This window comes from Chiloscyllium punctatum, chromosome 36 (genome assembly GCF_047496795.1).
Source record: "Chiloscyllium punctatum isolate Juve2018m chromosome 36, sChiPun1.3, whole genome shotgun sequence".
NCBI classification, from domain to species: Eukaryota; Metazoa; Chordata; class Chondrichthyes; order Orectolobiformes; family Hemiscylliidae; genus Chiloscyllium; species Chiloscyllium punctatum.
The window spans coordinates 22,759,304-22,781,091 of record NC_092774.1 but is presented as its reverse complement, the minus strand read 5'-3'; the positions used below and the strand labels follow the sequence as shown (position 1 = coordinate 22,781,091).

General features: G+C 46.6%; 1 protein-coding gene across 1 annotated transcript in view; it reads right to left on the bottom strand.

The window, feature by feature from the left end:
• The window catches only part of LOC140460244 (uncharacterized), a 52,238-nt gene extending 30,922 nt beyond the window's left edge, over positions 1-21,316 (bottom strand). Inside the window, exons 1-2 of the mRNA XM_072554677.1 lie at positions 21,168-21,316; positions 18,983-20,498 (exon numbers count right to left, since the gene is read on the bottom strand). Of these exons, the coding sequence (XP_072410778.1) occupies positions 18,983-20,092 (1,110 nt within the window). The 5' untranslated portion in view covers positions 20,093-20,498; positions 21,168-21,316. The remainder of the gene's footprint in view (positions 1-18,982; positions 20,499-21,167) is intronic.
• Positions 21,317-21,788: the final 472 nt, after the last annotated feature.

Genomic DNA, 21,788 nt, shown 5'->3' with positions numbered 1-21,788 from the left:
ATCTTGTCCATTCTCCCTCTATACTCCGACCTCCCTGTTCATTCTCTCTCACGCAACCCTCTGCACCCCTGTTGTTTTTCTCCCCACCCTCTGCCTCCTTTCCAGTCCTCCTACCCACCCTCTGCCCCCATCTATTCTTTCTCATCACACCCTCTATCCCATGTCCATTCTTCCAGTCCCCCACCACCCATTCTTTCTTTCTCCCTCCCACCCCACCCCCACCATCTGCCACCCCCACCCATTCTCTCTCCCCTGTTGTGGGAAAAACACTCGGCTCAGAGTCAGAATTGGGGTTCAATGACAGAGTTTATTGCATAATGAAATACCGGAGCTCCGGGGAGAGAAAGACACCAACAACACAGTGTCAGCTGTGGGTCTTCTCTCAACCCAGAGCAAATGTCAAGAAACTTTTATGCATCTTATGATACAATCGATCAGTGATGAGATTATTGTCTTTGTAACATTGAATCATAGAGATGTACAGCATAGAAACAGACCCTTCGGTCCAACTCGTCCATGCCGACCAGATATCCCAACCCAATCTAGTCCCACCTGCCAGCACCCGGCCCATATCCCTCCAAACCCTTCCAATTCATATACCCATCTAAATGCCTCTTAAATGTTGTAATTGTACCAGCCTCCACCACATCCTCTGGCAGCTCATTCCATACACGCACCACCCTCTGTGTGAAAACGTTGCCCCTTAGGTCTCTTTTGTACCTTTCCCCTCTCACCCTAAACCTATGCCCTCTCGTTCTGGACTCCCCGACCCCAGGGAAAAGACTTTGTCTATTTATCCTATCCATGCCCCTCATATGATTTGTTTATGGTAATCATTGTAGAATCGTTGATAGTTTCGATACAGTCTTTGTCAGTTCCAGCACAGCCTTTGTTAATTTCCGCACAGGCGTTGTCAGTTTCAGTACAGACATTGTCCATTTCAATGTCTTTTTGGAAATCCATTGTTGTAGTAATGGGCGCTAATTGCTCTTCCTGAGAAGGGGGATTCCTGCAGCCCTGGCTATTAGCATTTGGTATTGAGTCTGTATCAAGCTGTTAGCACTTCTATAAGAGGTGTTGGCTGGACCCAGACACTTCGGCGGGCAGTGTTAATTACTCATGAGTATTGTCTCCCCCACCCGCCTTAAACTAATCAACTGGGTTGTGAGTCCATTGTGCTGGTATGTGGTGGGCCCAGGCAGTATCTGTACCTGCTCTACTGTTTCTCTCCGTATTGTGATCCGGGGGCCTTTTTGTGTGTCAAGTTGGCCAACGGATGGCTCAGCGGCCATCTTGTGTATCCATGTACCTAGTGTCACCCTGCCCCGTGCCAGATCCCACTTCTCCCCCCGTCCAATCTCTCTATCAAGCCCACTCATTCTCTTTCTCTCTGTACCACCCTCTGTACCCCCCACCCAGTCTCTCTCTACCCCCACACTCTGCCCCTGTCAGGAATGAAGGGCTCCTGCCCAAGACATTGATTTTCCTGGGCCTCGGTTGCTGCCTGGCCTGCTGTGCATTTCCAGCTGAACTCAGATCTTGACTGTAAAGGGGTGAATGGCCTAGTCCCTAGTCTTGTGAAGTAGATTCCGACTATCTAGAAATAGAGTCACAGAGCACAGAAACATACCCTTCGGTCCACGCCGACCAGATATCCTAAATTAATCTAGTGACCCATTTACCAGCATTTGGCCCCTTATCCCTCTGAATCTTTCCTATTCATATTCCCATGCAGGTGCATTTTAAACATTATCATTGTACCAGCCTCCACCACTTCCTCTGGCAGCTCATTCCATACACGCCCCGCCATCTGTGCAAAAAGGTTGCCAACAGAAATCTTTCGCCTCTCACCCTAAACCTCTGCCGTCCAGTTCTGGACTCACGCCCCTACCCAGGGGAAAAGACGCATAAAGGTTGAGCAGCCAGACTGATTACAAAAGCATTAAAATGTCGAATCACAGGGAAAAACAAATTGTGGCTTTACCCCTTTTTTCCCAATTGGCATCTGGACTCTGAAAACACCAGCACCCGCAGTGAGCGGACTACGTATGCTTTCCGGTGTCAGCAAAACTGAAAAAAACGCGCGACCTTCCTCTGATGGCCCAATAGGAAACCAGGGAGGACCGGAAGGAGACTGGTCCTCCTGCCAATCAGAGCCAGCCCATTGTCTGAATGCGGAAGATCGACCATGAGTTTCTGAAGGTGCTACTCCTGCTCCTCTCTTTCTGAATCAACATTGAGCTTCACCCAGACTGCAAAATCTTTCCTCTGTCCAAGATCTGTGAGGACGGCACTCTCTTTTCCGCCCCCTTTTCCATTTCTTTTTCATTCTGGAGTTCATTTGTTGACTTGCAGTGACCGAAAGGAAAGGGAGTGAATCCGGGAGGTGACAGACTCTGGAAACGTGGTGCAGGTCTGTGTCTCAATTGGCAAAATAGACAGGCAGGAGGCTGGAAGGACACAGCAAACCAGGCAGTATCAGGAAGTGGAGAAGTCGATGTTTCAGATGTAACCCTTCTTCAGGATTGGAGGTAGGTGCCGGGGCCGGGGGCTAAAGTGGGGATAGATGAAGACAGGGAGAGGATACAACCTGATTATTCAATGGGAGGAAGAGATCGGGTTGGTGGCAGGAAGGAGTGGAAATGAGGGATACGGGGCTGAGAAGGGAGTCGGGGGATGGAAAGGGAGATTATTTGAAATTGGAGAACTCGATGTTGAGTTCTGCAGGCACTAGGCTGCCCGGGCGGAAGATGAGGCATTGTTCCCCCAATTTGTGGTATGGTTTGTTGTGGCAAAGGAGGCGGCCTAAGATGGTCATGTCAGAAAGGGAGTGGGAAGGGGAATTAAAATGGATGGTGATTGGGAGGTCTGGTTGGCCTCTGTGGACCTGGCTGCGATGACCAGCGAACTATTCCGCAGTTTACGCTCTGTATCCCCGATGTAGAGAAGACCACAATTGACAAACACATAGCAAATGTAGTAACACGATGTGAAGTAATAGCCATTGCTGTGGAAAAAAAGCAGAAAGGAGATGTATTGTTTAAACGTTGATGTATTGAGATGTGGAGAAAGGGAGAACTGCAGATGCTGGAGATCCGAGTCAAAGTGTGGCACTGGGAAAACACAGTAAGTCAGGCAGCATCCAGGAGCAGGAGATTTGACGTTTCGGGCATGATCCCTTCATCAAGAATGATGTATGGATGTACAAATGATCAATGTCCTTCTACACCAGTCACTGCCAGTTGTCAGACAGGTGCAGTAAGCAATTAGCAAGGCAAGTGGTATATTAGCAACAGGAATAGAGTTCAGAAGTGGGAATATCTTCCTGCAGTTAGGGTGTCATTGAATATTATTCAAGGCTGAGTTCATCTGATTTTGGAACAACAAAAAAGTGGATGTCAATGGGGGAAGACAAGAAAATGATTTTAAGACCAATATAGAACAGTTACAGAGCCATACAGCACAGAAACAGACCCTTCAGTCCAAATAGTCCATGCCAACTATATTCACAAACTAAACTAGTCCCACCTGCTATGTTTGACCCATATCCGTCCAAACCTTCCTTATTCATGTACTTATTCAAATGGTTTTTAAATGTTGTTACTGGACCTGCATTTACCACTTCCTCTGGACATTCATTCCACACACAAACCACTCTGTGTAAAAGAAAAGGTGCCCCTCCTGCCTTTTTAAAATCTTTCTCCTCTCACCTTCAAATTTACTGCCTAATCTTGAAACCCCCCACCCTAGGGAAAGGATACCCAGCGGTCACCTCATCTATCCCCCTCATGATTTTATAAACCTCTGTAAGGTCACCTCTCAACCTCATGTGGTCCAGTGAGTAAGTCCCAGCCTATTCAGCTTGATGTCGGCAGATTCACAACCAATCTGTTGAATGTTGGTGCAGGCTTGAAAGACCAAATGGCCTACTCCTGCTTCCAATTCTCTCACACTGTGTCCAGGACAGCAAGAGAACATAGAACATAAAACATAGAACATAGAAGAATACAGCGCAGTACAGGCCCTTCGGCCCTCGATGTTGCGCCGATCAATGCCCACCTAACCTACACTAACCCACTATCCTCCATATACCTATCCAATGCCCGCTTAAATACCCATAAAGAGGGAGAGTCCACCACTGCTACTGGCAGGGCATTCCATGAACTTACGACTCGCTGAGTGAAGAACCTACCCCTAACATCAGTCCTATATCTACACCCCCTTAATTTAAAGCTATGCCCCCTTGTAATAGCTGACTCCATACGTGGAAAACGGTTCTCACTGTCAACCCTATCTAACCCCCTAATCATCTTGTACACCTCTATCAAGTCACCCCTAAACCTTCTTTTCTCCAATGAAAACAACCCCAAGTGCCTCAGCCTTTCCTCATAGGATCTTCCTACCATATCAGGCAACATTCTGGTAAACTTCCTCTGCACCCGTTCCAGTGCCTCCACATCCTTCCTATAGTATGGCGACCAAAACTGCACACAATATTCTAGATGCGGCCGCACCAGAGTCTTATACAACTGCAGCATGACCTCAGGACTCCGGAACTCAATTCCTCTACCAATAAAAGCCAGTACGCCATATGCCTTCTTCACTGCACTATTTACCTGGGTGGCAACTTTCAGAGATCTGTGTACATGGACACCAAGATCCCTCTGCTCTTCCACACTACCAAGTATCCGACCATTAGCCCAGTACCCCATCTTTTTGTTACTCTTACCAAAGTGAATCACCTCACACTTAGCTACATTGAACTCCATTTGACACCTTTCTGCCCAGCTCTGCAGCTTCTCTATATCCCGCTGTAACCTGCCACATCCTTCCTCACTGTCTACAACTCCTCCGACTTTCGTATCATCTGCAAACTTGCTCACCCAACCTTCTAACCCTTCCTCCAGGTCATTTATAAAAATGACAAACAGCAATGGTCCCAAAACAGATCCTTGCGGAACACCGCTAGTGACGGCACTCCAAGATGAACCTTTGCCATCAACTACTACCCTCTGTCTTCTTCCAGCCAGCCAATTCCTAATCCAAACCTCCAATTCACCCTCAATGCCATATCTCTGTATTTACTGCAGTAGCCTACCATGGGGGACCTTATCAAACGCCTTACTAAAATCCATATATACCACATCTACCGCTTTCCCCTCATCTACCTCCTTAGTCACCTTCTCAAAGAATTCAATAAGGTTTGTGAGGCACGACCTGCCCTTCACAAAACCATGCTGACTATCCTTGATCACATTATTCTTATCCAGATGTGCATAAATCTTATCCCTTACAATTCTCTCTAAGACTTTGCCCACAACAGAAGTGAGACTCACTGGCCTATAGTTACTAGGGTTATCCTTACTCCCCTTCTTGAACAAGGGAACCACGTTTGCTAGCCTCCAGTCCTCTGGCACTACTCCTGTAGACAAAGAGGACACAAAAATCAAGGCCAATGGCTCTGCAATCTCCTCCCTTGCTTCCCAGAGAATCCTAGGATAAATGCCATCAGGCCCAGGGGTCTTATCTATTTTCACCCTTGCCAGAATTTCCAACACCTCTTCTCTACATATCTCAAAGCCATCCATTCTACTTATTCGTGCCTCAGTATTCATATCGACAACAATGTCCTGTTCCTGAGTGAATACTGACGAAAAGTATTCATTCAGTGCCTCCCCAATCTCTTCAGCCTCCACATGCAACTTCCCATTACTATCCTTGATTGGACCTAGTCCTACCCTAGTCATTCTTTTATTCCTAACATATCTATAGAAAGCCTTAGGGTTTTTCCTAATCCTACCAACTAAGGACCTTTCATGTCCCCTCCTTGCTGCTCTTAGCTCTCTCTTCAGGTCCTTCCGGGCTACCTTATAACTCTCAATCGCCCCTATTGAACCTTCACGCCTCATCTTTACAAAGGCCGCCCTCTTCCATTTAACAAGGGATTCCAATTCCTTATTAAACCACGGCTCCGTCACACAACCCTTTCCTCCCTGCCTGATAGGTACGTACTTATCAAGGACACTCAATAGTTGCTCCTTGAACAAGTTCCACATATGAATTACGCTCTTGCCTTGGAATCTACATTTCCAATCCACACATCCTAAGTCATGCCTCACCGCATTATAATTTCCCTGCCCCCAGCTATAACTCTTGCCCTGTAGTACACACTTATCCCTCTCCATCATTAGAGTAAAAATCACCGAATTGTGGTCACTGTCCCCAAAGTGCTCACCTACCTCTAGTTCTAATACCTGGCCTGGTTCGTTACCCAGAACAAAATCCAGTATGGCCTCACCTCTTGTTGGCTTATCTACATATTGTGTCAGGAAACTCTCCTGCACACATTGGACAAACACTGACCCATCTAACGAACTTGAGCTATAGCTCTCCCAATCAATATCAGGAAAGTTAAAGTCCCCCATAACAACCACCCTATTACTGTCACTCTTCTCCTGAATCATCTTCGCAATCCTTTCTTCAACGATTCTAGGACTATTAGGAGGTCTGTAAAAGACTCCTAACAGGGTGACCTCACCTCTCCTATTCCTAACCTCAACCCAAACTACCTCAGATGGCAAATCTTCGTCCATCTTCCTTTCCACCGCTGTAATACTATCTTTGACAAGCAAAGCCACACCCCCCCCCCTCTTTTACCCCCACCTCTGACCCTACTAAAACATTTAAACCCTGGAACCTGCAACAGCCAATCCTGTCCCTGATCTAGCCATGTCTCCGTAATAGCCACAACATCGAAGTCCCAGGTACCAACCCATGCTGCAAGTTCACCTACCTTATTTCGTATACTTCTGGCATTAAAGTATACACACTTCAAGCCACTCTTCTGTTTACAGGCACCCTCCTTTAAGATTGATGCCATATTCCTAACCTCCCTACACTCCAGGTCCTGCACCCTAAAGCTACAGTCTGGGTTCCCATGCCCCTGCAGAGTTAGTTTAAACCCCCCCAAGAGCACTAGCAAACCTCCCCCCAAGGATACTGGTGCCCCTCAGGTTCAGGTGCAGACCATCCTGTTTATATTGGTCCCACCTTCCCCAGAAAGAACCCCAGTTATCCAAGTACCGAAATCCCTCCCTCCTGCACCATCCCTGTAGCCACGCATTTAACTGTTCTCTCTCCCTATTCCTCGACTCTCTATCACGTGGCACGGGTAACAAACCAGAGACAACAACTCTGTTCGTTCTAGCTCTGAGCTTCCAACCTAGCTCCCTAAAAGCCTGTCTAACATCCTCAGCACTCCTCCTACCTATGTCATTGGTGCCAATATGGACCACGACTTCAGGCTGCTCCCCCTCCCCCTTAAGGACCCGGAAAACACGATCAGAGACATCACGTACCCTTGCACCTGGGAGGCAACATACCAAACGTGAGTCTCTCTCGTTCCCACAAAACCGCCTATCTGTGCCCCGAACTATCGAGTCCCCAATTATTATTGCTCTGCTCTTCTCCACCCTTCCCTTCTGAGTAACGGGGACAGGCTCCGTGCCAGAGGCCTGAGCCTCGTCACTTACCCCTGGTAAGTCGTCCCCCCCACAAGTATCCAAAACGGTATACTTGTTCTTGAGGGGAACGGCCGCAGGGGGTCCCTGCACTGGCTGCTTCCTCCCAGTCCCCCTCACTGTCACCCATCTATCTGCCATCTTTGGAGTTATTACTTCCCTATAGCTCCGATCTATGACCCCCTCTGCCTCCCGAATGATCTGAAGTTCATCCAACTCCAGCTCCAGTTCCCTAACACGGTCTTGGAGGAGCTGGAGATGGGTGCACTTCCTGCAAGTGTAATTAGCAGGGATGACCATGGCATCCCTCACCTCATACATGTTGCAGGAGGAAATAAGACATAAGACATCGGAGCAGAAATTAGGCCGTCCAAAGTCTGCTCTGCTATTCAATCATGGCTGATAGGTTTCTCAACCACATTCTCCCATTTTGTCTCTATAACCCTCCATCATCTTGATACTCAAGAACGTTTCTATCTCAGTCTTAAATATCTTCAGTGACCTGGCCTCCACAGCCTTCTGTGGCAGTGAGTTCCATAGATTCACCAATCTCTGGCTGAAGAAGTTTCTCCTTACCTCCATTCTAAAAGGTCTTCCCTTTACTCTCAGGCTGTACTCACTGGTTCTAGTCCCTCCAACCAATGGAAACATCTTCCCAACTTCCACTCTGTTCAGGCCATTCAGTATTCTTTATGTTTCAATTAGACCCCCCTTAGTGTGGGCCTGTTAATCAGCTTAACCAGACCCTTCAGGATAACGTACGGCAGGGATTAGGTGAGCAAACTGAGAATACAGGGAGAGTGTATGGGATGGAGATTTTCAACTTCGAGCGAATAAGAGAGGAAAGAGTTCACTATGAATTAGAATTGATCGGATGGGCTGATGGACCAAGGAGTGACAGTATACTTTAGAGAAATGTGTGGTTTGCATCTTGGACAAGTAATCCAGGCAGGACTGACACAGTGAAGGGGAGTGTTGAAGAACTAAGAGACCTTGGAGTGCAGGTTCATAGTTCTTTGTAAGTGGAGTCACCAGTAGACAGGATAGTGAAGAATGTGTTTGGTATGCTTTTCTTTATTGGTCAGAGTAGAGACTACAGGAATTGGGAGGTCATGTTGTGGCTGTATAGGCCATTGGTTAGTCCACATTTGCAAGACTGCATTCATTTCTGGTCTCCCTGTTATAAAAAAGATTAGGTTAGATTAGATTAGATTAGATCACTTACAGTGTGGAAACAGGTCCTTCGGCCCAACAAGTCCACACCGACCTGCCGAAGTGCAGACCCATTCCCCTACATTCACCCCTTCACCTAACACTACAGGTAATCTAGCACGGCCAATTCACCGAACCTACACATTTTTGGACTGTGGGAGGAAACCAGAGCACCCGGTTGTGAGAGTTTGAGAGGGGTCAGAAAAGATTTACAAGGCTGCTGTCAGAGTTGGAAGGTTCGGGCTACAGGGAGAGGCTGAAAGGGCTGGGGATATTTTGCTTAGAGCATTGGAGGCTGAGGGGTGACCTTATAGACATTCATCAGAGGCATGGATAGAGTGAATACCCAAGGTCTTTTCCCCAAGGTAGGAAAGTACAAAACTAGAGGGCATATGTTTGAGGTGAGGGGAAATTTTAAAAGGCATCTGGATTGGTACATGAATAGGAAGCGTTCAGAGGGATATAGGGCACATGCAGGCAAATTGGATTAGATTAATTTAGGATATCTGTTTGGCCGGACAAGCTGGACCAAAGGGTCTGTTTCCGTTCTGTATGACTCTAATCTCCTTCGGTGAAAGCAGAAGTGTGATTGTGAAGGCTGGAGTTTTGGAGCAGCTTTCAAAGATGTTTTGCCCTTAATAGGAGCAGAAGAAGTTGCAGTGAAATCTTGCATTTGTGAGACAGCAACTGAATGAGTGAATACATCAGAGGTTGTGGTGGAAAGTGGGATTTCATTGCACTGTAGGATGAAGCCCTACCCTATTCAGTCATTTCTGCTGATGACTGAAACCAGGCCTCAATATTAGGAGGAGTAGATTTCGGACAGAGATGAGGAGGAATTGCGTTTCCTGGAGAGTAGTGAATCTATGGAATTTTCTGCTGAAAGAAGCAGTAGAGGCAGCTTCATTAAGTATATTTGAGACACAGTTGGATGGGGTTTTGCAATAGTAGGGGAATAAAGGGTAGTTGGGACAATGCAGGGAGGAGGAGCTGAGACAATGGATCGATCAGCCATGATCTTAATGAATGGCTGAGCAGGCTAGACGGGACAAATGGGCCTACTCCTGCTTCTATTACTATTTCCCATGGCTAACCCACCTAATCTGCACATCCCTGGACACTATGGGCAATTTAGCATGGCCAATCCAAATCAAGGCCAGTGAGCAATGGAGTGATGTGGAAAATGAACATCAGAGAATGACAGAAAGGGACAAGGAGAGTCAATATATCAGCAATCAAAACTGGATTCTAAAGATCACAAAAATTGAAACTAAAAACAGTGTTTGAATGTGTGCTGCATTGTAACAAAAGTGAATGAATTGACTGCACACATCGAAGAGAATAATTATGGTCTGAGACTCCTTACAGAGACATGGCTTCAGGATGACAAGGATTGGATCCTGAATATCAAGGGGGCAGTCAAATGGGACACTAGGTAAAGGTAGAGGGTTGGCACTGCTAATCAAAACGTCGATTCTCCTGCCCCTTGGATGCTGCCTGACCTGCTGTGTTTTTCCAGCAACACGTTTTCAGCACTGCTAATCAAAGCACTGATCACAGGGTCAGCTGGTGTCCGGTCAGAGTTCAGGTTCTGATTTCTCTGTTCTGTTCTCACGGAGTAAGATGTCGGTCTGTTCTCAGCTCTGCGGGATTTCTGCTGAAGCTTTGACACCCCCCCACCCCCACCCCATACCTTCTGGAACAATAAAGCATTCAGTCAATTAAGTCCCAACCCACAATCTCCCAGCCTGTCAACCATCCAGACACACAGTGTAATCATAGCGGGGAATCAAACAAGAAAAATGAAACCAAATTTGAAAGAAATAGGTGCTCATGCTTAAAGTTTGTTCATTAGGAAGTAAACCAGAAATGGGGGTCTCCCAGGATTCTTACAGTGCCCAACCTGAGGACAACTCTCTCCCTTACATCTAACTATAAGTACCCAGCTATGATTTACAACAATATTTACACCAACAGAAGTGAGGCATTTGTTCTCGAATAGATACAAAGACATTCAGGATGGAAATAGACATTTTCTCTCTCTCATGCACACACAAACATAAGTCTATGGGAGTGAATGTACATTTTTGCACAGCTGAGCTGAAGTGTCACTTTTTGTTATAAAGCCTTAAGTTATCTCAAGAAGGTGCCTTACAGGAAGTTCAAGATTTACATATTGGTGATGCCTGCAACGCATTCGAAAAGATGAAAGACTTAACAATCCAGGTTTGTTCAATATATCATTTCAATGGCAGGTCATTATAAAGTTTTTCTATAAATTCTGTGACTTATTTTCCATACCTACCTAATGAAGGAGCAGCGCTCCAAATGCTAGTGCTTCCAAATAAACCTGTTGGACCATAACCTGGTGTTGTGATTTTTAACTTTGTCCTGGTTGCGGGGGTTGGGGGGGGGGGGGGAAGTTGTTACGCTAAATTACCCATAATGCAGAGGAATGTTCAGGTTAGGGTGGATTGGCAGTGCTAAATTACCCATAGTGCCCAGGAATGTGTAGGTTAGGTGTATTAGTCAGGGGCTAAATGTCGAGCACTAGGGGTAGGGGAATGGGTGTGGGTGGGTTACTCTTGGGAGGGTCGGTGTGGCCTTGTTGGGCCGAGTGGCCTGCTTCCACACTGTGGGGATTCTCTGGAGGGAAGGGAATTTCTGCAAACTGTGCAAGGCAGCGCAGGCACAGTGTTGGGTCCCACTGCTGGCTGAGCCCTGGATCTCACCCCACCCCTTTCTCTCGCCCCTTCTCCCGTTCCCTACCCCACCCCAACCCATTGATGGCGTCACAACGTGGTAGTGGCCCTGTCAGTTTCAGGGTGAAGCTCTTTCCCTCTGGGCAACTCTTCCTCCTGTGGGAGAGAGAGAGGGGAGGGGGGGGATAGCTATTCATTTGCAGAAACTGGAGTGAACCCAGGGAGGGAGCAGACTCTGTAAACTCAGGTATGTGTCTTAATTACCCGGGTGAGGAGGGACAGAAGGATGGGGTAGGGCTGTTTACCACATCGCGCCAACGTCTGATAGGTGACATTATGGACTTTTATAAAATCATGGGAGGCATGGATAGGGGAAGTAGACAAGGCTTTTTCTTTGGGATGGGGAAGTCCAGAACTCAAGGGTAATAGGTTTCAGGTGAGGGTGGAGGAGATGTAAAAGCGATCTCAGGGGCAGCTTTCTCACAGAGAGGATGGTGCATGTATGGAATGAGCTGCTGGAGGAAGTGGTGGGGGCTGGTATAATTACAACAGTTAAAAGGCATCTGGATGGGTGCATGAATACAAACGGTTCAGACAGATAGGGGCCAAGCGATAGCAAATGGAACTGGCGTCATAGAGGTGTACAGCATGGAAACGGACTCTTCGGTCCAACTCGTCCATGCCGACAAGATAACCAATCCAATTTAGTCCCATCTGCCAGCACCCGGACTATATAGGGGCCAAATAATGGCAAATGTGACTTGATTAATTTAGGATATCTGGTCAACTCAAATGAGGTGGGCCAAAGGGTCTGTTTCGGTACTATCTGATGCTAATTGTCTTCAGTGAAAGCAAAAGTGTGGTTGTGAAGACTGGACTTTCAGAGCAGCTTTCAAGGATGTTTTGCCCTTACTGGGAGCAGAAGAGTTTGACTGAAGTGCTGTCTGTGTTAATGCCTTGATGTCTCATTTTGCTCCCACCTTCCTAGGGATGTTAACCATTTCATGTCTGGTTGTTCCTCAAGAAGCTGCATTGCAGGTTCACCCTGAATTGATACACTTTTTTTTGCTTCCCAAAATCTGACCTGCTCACTCTCAGCAGATCCCAGTGTTGTGAAAGATATTAACTTTCAGGTGGAGTTATCCAAAAGTCAGAGAGATGTCAGTCTTGCCATTTTTGCTTTTCTGCCCCTGTAAGATCCTGAATCAGCACCTTCAGGAGAATGAGTTAGCACAGAGGGGGAAGAGAGTAAGTGGCATGGTGTTTTCAAATTTGTGGAGGGGAGGGCACTGTAGCTCATTGATTAGCACTGCTGCCTCACAGCGCCATGAACCTGGGTTCGATTCCAGTCTTGGGTGACTGTCTGTGTGGAGTTTGCACATTCTCCCAGTGTCTGCGTGGGTTTTCTCTGGGTGCTCCAGTTTCCTCCCACAGTCCAAACATGTGCAGTTTAGGCGAATTGGCCATACTAAATTGCCTGTAGTGTTAGGACCAGTCGTCAGAGGGAAATGGTTCTTGGTGGGTTACTCTTTGGAGGGTCAGTATGAACCTGTTGGGCTGAAGGGCCTATTTCCACACTGTGTAGGGAATCTAATCTAGAAACAAAAAAAAATAACATTCTGCAGAAAGTAGAATTAACTGTTCTGAATTTCTACCCTGGACTGACAGTGATGACTTTTGTAATCTCTCTTTAACAGAGTATTTGAGATCTGAAGTTTCAAAATGAACAGCTGAAGGCCTTATGTCCAAAACAGACTCTCCTGCTGCTCTGATGTTGCCTGACCTGCTGTGTTCTTCCAGTGCTGCACTTCTCGACACTCACTGTCTAGCATCTGCAGTCCTCACTTTGACGTTAACATGACAGTCACTCAATCCATCGGGACTGCAACAATTTTCAACCATGATTCTGTGAGAAGGAGCAAAGCTTTTTGGTTCCTTTTTCAGTACGTTTTCAGCATCAGTGGGACTGGATGAGAGACCCTACTGTTTCAGTGCACTGAGTGTGGAGCCTGAAACAGTTATACGGCCTGGAAAGAGGAATTCACGCCGGGGAGGAGCTGTACACATGATTGTTTGCAGCTGAAGCTATGGCCATGGAGAAACCTGAGAAATCCCGTCCCATGGAGAAACCATGAAAGTGTGGCAACTGTGGGAAAGGCTTTCGTGCCCCGTCTGCCCTGTAGACTCATTGGCACAGCCATACCAGGGAGAGGCCGTTCTCCTGCTGCATCTGTGGGAAGACCTTCAGCGATTCCTCCACCCTGCGGATCCACCAGCGGGTCCTCACTGGGGAGAGGCCCTTCAGCTGCTCAGAGTGTGGGAAGGGTTTCACCCACTCCTGCCACCTGTGGAGGCACCAGCGAGTTCACGTGCCATTGCAGGGGGATTGAAGGAGTGATGGCCGAGTGCCATTATTGACTGGACTATCAACCCAGTTCCGGGGACTCCCGGGTATGAATTCCGCTGTGGCAGTTGGTGGAATTGGAATTCTATCAGAAATCTTGAGTTCAGAATCTATAAATGAAACCATTTTCATGGTGGTGGGGGGGGGGGGGGGGGGGGGGGGTGGTGGTGGAATCCCATCTCATTCACTCACATCCTTTTGAGGAAAGGATTCACTCAGTCACCCTAGCTGTATCCTTTACTGGTCTCACCGACAGGTGACTCCAGACCCACAGCAGTCTTGTTGACTCTACACTGCCCCAAATCTCCAACCACCCTCCCCCAGCAGATGGGCTGGGAGAATCTTACATGGAGACAGGGTCTGGGTTGAAATTGCTGAGTGAGGCAATACTTCCTCTGGATTAAGGTTGTACCAAGGTTCCAATTACAAAGGGACAACTTGGTGGTTACCAGTAGTAAAGGAAGTGAGGTAGGATGGTGTATGCGCACTTTGACCCAGAGTTGTTTAAAAAGCAGCTACGTTTTCCATGCCTCTTTACTGGGGAATTGGAAGCTGTAACAAAGTTGTGTCACAATAAAGGTTACCTGAACTTACCGCCGGGCTCAAACTCTCATTAAAAGCTTTGAGCTCCAGGAGGTTTTTGTGTTAAAGCTCCACATTTCTTTCAGCCTCCTGCACTAAGTTTCCAATGTCGTGTATCAGATGGAGCAGTGAATGAGGAGCGAGTATCGTTAGAAATTGTAAACGTTTCAGGAGTGCAGGTACTGTGTTGTTACATCAGCGTTGTAAAGCTTACTGGCAGCACCGGGAGGGGTGGGCTGTATTCACTAGAAACGATATGGAGGAGCTGGTATTGGACTGGGGTGGACAAAGTTAAAATTCACACAACACCAGGTTATAATCCAACAGGTTTATTTGGAAGCACTTGCTTTCGGAACACTGCTCCTTCATCGGTTAGCTGTGAGAGGTATAAATAAAGGGGAGGGCTTGCATTTTCCTAAAACAAGGAAAGGCAGGACTTGTACAGTTAATGGTCGGGCCCTGGATCATGTTGTGAAACAGAGAAATGTGGGTGTGGAGGGGCATTCAGATACATCGTTCCTTGGAAGTTGCATCATTGGTGGACAGGGTGGTTAAGAAGGTATTTAGCACCATTGCCTTTATTGTTCACACCACTGCATATAGGAGTTGGGACATCATGTTGCGGTTGTACAAGATGTTGGTGAGGCCACTTCTAGAGTACTGAGTACAGTATGTGTCAGAATTAAGTGATCAGAAAAATTCTGAACTCACACTACTCACAGTTTGTGCACAATGCCATCATGTCTACTAATTCTGATCATTTCAATTGATATTCAGTCTTACCACATTAAGAGCAGCCACGGTTTATGTTTCATTGTTATAATAGAAAGTCAACATGTAGAATTGCCAACGTCAAAGAGATTATGATATGTATTTAATCTTTCGATTGGTTGTGTCATTTAATTGTGAAACAGATTGAAAATTCACAACTTCACCAAGTGCCAAAACATTTTTTTTAGGATGTTTGGGCACGAGCACTGACAAATAAAATATCAAAGAATTACAAAATTATCAGGAGAGATACATATCTTGTTTAACCAAATACATTGGCAGTGCAGAGAATTTCAGCAAAGTGCAATAAATATTCAGTGTGTACCCCTTATTCAACTCATTCAAGAATTTCAAATTGAGCTTGAGGTAATTCAAGAGCAAATGGCAACATTTGTTTGTTAATACTCTCACCGTAATCTCTGAAAGATTATTTTTATCAAAGTCACAATGTTTAATCCCAAACGGAGCAATTAAGTGCAAAGTTACTTTCAACCATTGAAAAAAGACTGCAAATTTTATTTCCTATGAAAAACAATTTTATAGTTTTGATAAGATCTTTACAAATATATTAAACAAAATAGCTTTCCTGGGTGTCAATATTTACAACAGTTATGCAGCTATTATTCGGCAATTGACCAACTAATTGAAATAATTTCAGAATAAATTAGCTGCTCCATTATAATACATTAAGATATTTTAATAAAGTCATGAAAAGGAAATGTTTAACACAAAGTTAAATAAAATACAAAACCATTTTACAGAATTCAATTCAAATCATATCTGTTGAATCACAAAAAGATGATGCTCAATGTACCAAATGACAGACAATCACTGGTAATGAAGGAAAAACATTGTAAAGAACATATATATCTCAATTATATCTTAAATGAATATCTACTCTGTCTTGGACATTAATGACTGAACATTTTTTTGTCAAATTGAAAACTACAATAGCAAAGCTTTAGAAAATCCATCACTGAGCCCAACCTCGAATCTATGTTTTTTTTCAGGAAATCCATTTCAGATTTCAGGCTCCTCCAGCTACAATTAGTACGAAGGGAAGGTTAGGCACAGTGCGGAAAGGGTGAGCAATAGCAATATCTTGGCTCTCACCCAAGTATTCTCCGAAGGAAAAAAAAGCATCTGGATGGGGATATGAATAAGGAAGGAATCAGAGGGATATGGGCCAAATGCTGGCAAATGGATCACTAGATTACTTTAGGATATCTGGTTGGCCTGGACTGAAGGGTTTGTTTCTATGTGCTCATGACAGATACTCCTCTTCTGTGATCCCCAGTCATCTCTCCATACCAGCTGTACTTTTCATGAAATAATTTGACAATTGTTGACTTCTACCAACCTCTTCAATCCTGAGAAATTTCCTCTCTCTGCAAAATGTGCTTCACGTTGGCAAGTTCAATCCTCCTCCGTTCCTCAAGAACACACTTTATAATGTGCAATGTTCTCAATAGCTGTTTAACATTCAATGGGGAAACTATTTTCAGTCCAACAGTTAGACAGAATTTCTCTGAAATGTTTATGCAAATGCACTGTCCCACGAGAGCTCGTGGGGCCAGTTAAAATGCTTTTAACAGCCTTTTCTTTAAATTTCCCTGCCTTCCCAGGATAGAAATTTTCTCCCAGAAATTATTTGCCCTGAAAAAAAAAATCCTGCAGTAAAATAATTATGGAGCTATCAGTAAAAGTATCTCCACTGGGTTATCCAAGGTTAGAAATGGAACTGACAACCAGAAGCGGCAGGTACAAACCACTATAAATGCCGGAGGAAACATCACAGAAGCGCTTCACAGGAGGCTCCCAAGCACTGAGGATGTCACCTAGACAGGGGACGAAACGTCTGCAACATAAATTCCCAGCTTGGCGAACAGAACCACAACAACGAGCACCCGAGCTACAAATATTCTCACAAACTTTGAAGTATACTTCCTCTTACAGGGTCACCCAGAGCTGTACTCAGTACCCGGAAAGTGGCCTCACCAACATTCTGTACAACCTCAACAAGTTGTTCCAAATCAATGGTGTGAACAGTGGAGGCAATGCTGCTGAATGCCTTTTTAACCATCCTGTCTAGCAGTGATACAACTCTCAAAGAACTATGTGCCTTAACTCCCCCCATGTCTCTGTTTTACAACATGACCCTGGGCCCTACCATTAACTGTACAAGTCCTGCCCTTGTTTTAGCAAAACGCAACTACTCGCTTTTATTCATACCTCTCTCATACACACGCTCTCTCTCAGACATATACATGTTCACACACCCCCCACCCCCCCGAACACACTCACTGGCTTATACTCCATCACACTCACACTTTACCAAATGTTCACACAGTCTTACGCACACTCGCATGCACAAACTGACATGCACACAATCACACTCTCTCATGCACACACAATTCTATGGGGTGAATTTGTATTGGCAGAATTATATTTGCAGACACATTCAATTTTGCTCAAAAAGCACAGAATCTGCAGGCAGTCAATGCATGTAATATTTTATAAATTCCTACTTTGGAAATAGAACCAGTCTGATTCAAGACTGGGATACTGATAGACTCGAAGCTCACACCTGTAATGCATTGTCTGAGCTAAGATATCACTTTTTAAATAAAAAAACCTTAAGTCATTTCAAGACCATGACTTAAAAGTAGTTCTAGGATTTACATATTAACGAACTAAAACCTGCAACCCATTCTAAAAGATGAATGGCTAAACAGCGTTCGAGGTTTGTTCAATATATCCTATTAGTTGCATGACACTGTGATTTTTGCTATAAAATATGTGTCTTATGATCCTGCTCCTCAGCTACCTGATGAAGGAGCAGCGCTCCGAAAGTTAGTGCTTCCAAAGAAACCAGTTGGACTACAACCTGGTGTTGTGTCATTTTTAACTTTATCCACCCCAGTCCAATGCTGGCATCTCCACATCATATCTCGTGAACACAGACCACATCTCCCGGTGCTGCCAGTAAACTTTACAACGCCGATGAAGCGACACACTCTGCACTCCTGAAAAATTTACAATTTCTAACGATACCACCTACTCATTCACTGCTCCATCTGATACACGACATTGGAAACTTAGCGCAGGAGGCTGAAAGAAATGAGCAGCTTTAAAACAAAAACCTGTTGGAGCTCAAAGCTTTCAAAGTCTGAGCCCAGCAGTAAGTTCAGGTTACCTTGACTGCGACCCAACTTTGTTACAGCTCCAGATCACCTCAGCAAAAAGGAGTTGAAAACGTAGCTGATTTTTAAACAGCTCAAGGTCAAAGCCCTCTCCCCACACCCCCCACTTTCTTTCCTATTGGTCACCACTGACTTGTCCCTTTGTAACTGGATCCTTTGTACAGCCTTAATCCGGAGGAAGTATTGCCTCACTCAGCGATTTCAACCCATACCCTGTCTCCAAGTAAGTTTCTCCCCCCCCACATCTGCCGGGAGGGAAAGAAGTGGGGGGAAACAGGTGGAGTCAACTACACTGCTGTAGGTCTCAGTCACGTGTAGGCCAGACCAGGGAAAGGATGCAGCTTGGACGACTGAGTGAATCCTTTGCCACAACAGCAGTTTCCTTCCCTAAAAAGGACATGACTGAATCAGAATGGGGCTTCCCCCCACCCCGCCCGATGGTTTCATTGTTAGATTCTGACTGAATTCCAAATCCGCTATCTGCTGCGGTGGGATTCAAACCTGGGAGTTCCAGAACTGGGTTGATAGCCCAGTCCATAATGGCACTCGACAGTCGTTCCTTCAATCCCCCTGCAATGGCACGTGAACTCCTTGGTGCCTCCGCAGGGTGGCTGCCCGGGTAAAGCCCTTCCCACATTCGGGACAGCTGAAGGGCCTCTCCCCCGTGTGGACCCGCCGATGTTTCATCAGGGCGGAGGAATCGCTGAAGGCCTTCCCACACTTGGGACAGCTGAAGGGCCTCTCCCTCGTGTGGACACGCTGGTGCTTCAGCAGGTCAGAGGAATTGCTAAAGGCCCTCCCACACTCGGGGCAGGGGAATGGCCTCTCCCCTGTGTGGACCCGCTGGTGCTTCAGTAGGGTGGAGGAATCGCTGAAGGCATTCCCGCACTTGGGACAGATGAAGGGCTTCTCCCCGGTGTGGACCCGCTGGTGCATGCGCAAGTTGCCCATCTGAGTGAATCCCTTCCCACACTCAGGGCAGCAGAAAGGCTTCTCCCCCATGTGGATCCGCTGGTGGATCAGCAGGACCGACGCCTGGGTAAAGCCCTTCCCACACTCGGGGCAGCTGAAGGGCCTCTCCCCTGTGTGGACCCGCTGGTGCTTCAGCAGGGTGGAGGAATTGCTGAAGATCTTGCCGCAATCTGTGCAGGGGAAAGGCCTCTCCTGTGTGTGGATCCACTTGTGGGTCTGAAGGGCAGAGGAATCGTTGAAGGCCTTCCCACACTCGGGGCAGCTGAAAGGCTTCACCCCAGTGTGGACCCGCTGGTGCGTCCGCAACTTGCCCACCTGAGAGAATCCCTTCCTGCACTCGGAACAAGTGAATGGTCTCTCCCCAGTGTGGACCCGCCAGTGGGTCAGTAGGGCGGAGGAGGTGCTGAAGGCCTTCCCACACACAGTGCAGGAGAACGGCCTCACCCCCGTGTGGACCCGCCTGTGGGTCTTCAGGTCAGAAGAATAGCTGAAGTCCTTCCCGCAATCGGGGCAGCTGAAGGGCCTCTCCACCGTGTGGACCCATCGGTGCCTCAGTAGGGCAGAGGAATTGCTGAAGGCCTTCCCACACTTGGGGCAAATGAATGGCCTCTCTCCGGTGTGACTGCGCCGGTGAATCTCCAGGGCAGATGGAGCACGGAAGCCTTTCCCACAGTCGCCACACTTCCATGATTCCTCCACGGGATGGGATTCCTCAGGTTTTTCCATGGCCGAAGCTTCAGCTGTACACAAATGCGTGTAGAGCCCCTCTTTCCATAATTCCTCTTTCCAGGCTGTACAACTGTTTCTGGCTCCACACTCAGTGTGCTGCAATAGTAGGGACTTTTATCCAGTCCCACTGATGCTGAAAACGTACTCAAACAAGAACCAAAAAGCTTTGCTCCTTCTCACAGAATCACAGTCAAAAATTGTTGCAGTCTCAATGGATTGAATGACTATCAGACATTGACAACAAAGAGAGGACTGTAGTTACTGGACAGTCAGTGCTGAAAAGCGCAGTGCTGGAAAAGCACATCTGGTCAGGCAGCATCTGAGGAGCAGGAAAGTCAACATTTCAGGCATAAGCCCTTCATCTGTTAATTTTGAAACTTCCGTCCTCAGATCGCCAAATACTCTGTGAAAAGAGATTACAAAAGTCATCAGTGTCAGTCCAGGGTGGAAGTTCAGAACAAGCATTTCTACTTTTGGGGGAACGTTCTTTTCTTTAGTTATTCCACAAAATTGAAAGCACCATCTCACTCTCTCCCTCTGTTCTCACATTAACGTCCCTGGGAAGTGAGGGGGAAAGGAGACATCAAAGCATTAACACCAACACCAGACAGAAACTGTACATACGTTAGTAGAAAGCCAGAGTCATAGAGATACACAGCACAGAAACAGACCCTTCGGTCAATCTCTTCCGTGCCAACCAGATACCCAAAATCAATCTAGTCCCATTTGTCAGTACTTGGCCCATATCCCTCTGAACCCTTCCTAATCAAACAACCATCCAGATGCCAGCATCCACCATTTCCTCTGGCAGCTCATTCCTTACAGACATCACATTCTGCATGAAAAAGTTGCCCCTTAGGTCCCTTTTAAATCTTCCCCCCACCTTAAACCTATTACCTTCTGGTTCTGGACTCCCCCATCCCAAGGAAAAGACCTTGTATATTTACCCTATTCATGCCCCTCATTCTTTTCTCGAAGTCGAGAAGGTCACCCCTAAGTCTCTGGCGCGGGAGGGAAAACAGTCCCATCCCATCCCTCCGTCCCTCCTCCCCCGGGTAATTAAGACACATACCTGAGTTTGCAGAGTCTGCCCCCTCCCTGGAATCACTCCGGTTGCTTCAAGTGAACAGATTTTCCCCCCACTCCCTCCCAGGATGAAGAGTTGCCCAGAGGGAGGGAGTTTCACTCTGAAACGGACAGGGCCACTTCCGCGTTATGACGTCATAGATGAAGTGAGGGGGCGGGGAAAGGCCGACAACAGCTCCGCGCACTGCGCCTGCGCTGCCCTGCAGTTTGCAATAGTAATCCCTTCCTTTCAGAGAATTCCCAGAGTGTGGAAGCAGGCCACTCGGCCCAAGGAGTCCGTACCGACCCTCCGAAGGGTAACCCACCTACACCCATCCCCCTATTGCCCTGACTAATGCACATCCCTGAGCACTACGGGTAATTTAGCTTGGCCAATCCAACCTAACCTGGACAAAGTTAAAAATCAAACACCCAACAGGTTTATTTGGAAGGACTGGTGTTAACAGCGCTGCTCCTTCATCAGGTGATTGTGGAGAATAAGATCATAAGGCACAGAATTCATGGAAAAAACATTACAGTGTCCTGCCACTGAAGTGATATATTGAACAGACCTGGATTAAGTCTTTCATCGTTAAGAATGGGTTGCAGGTAACAATAATATGTAAAT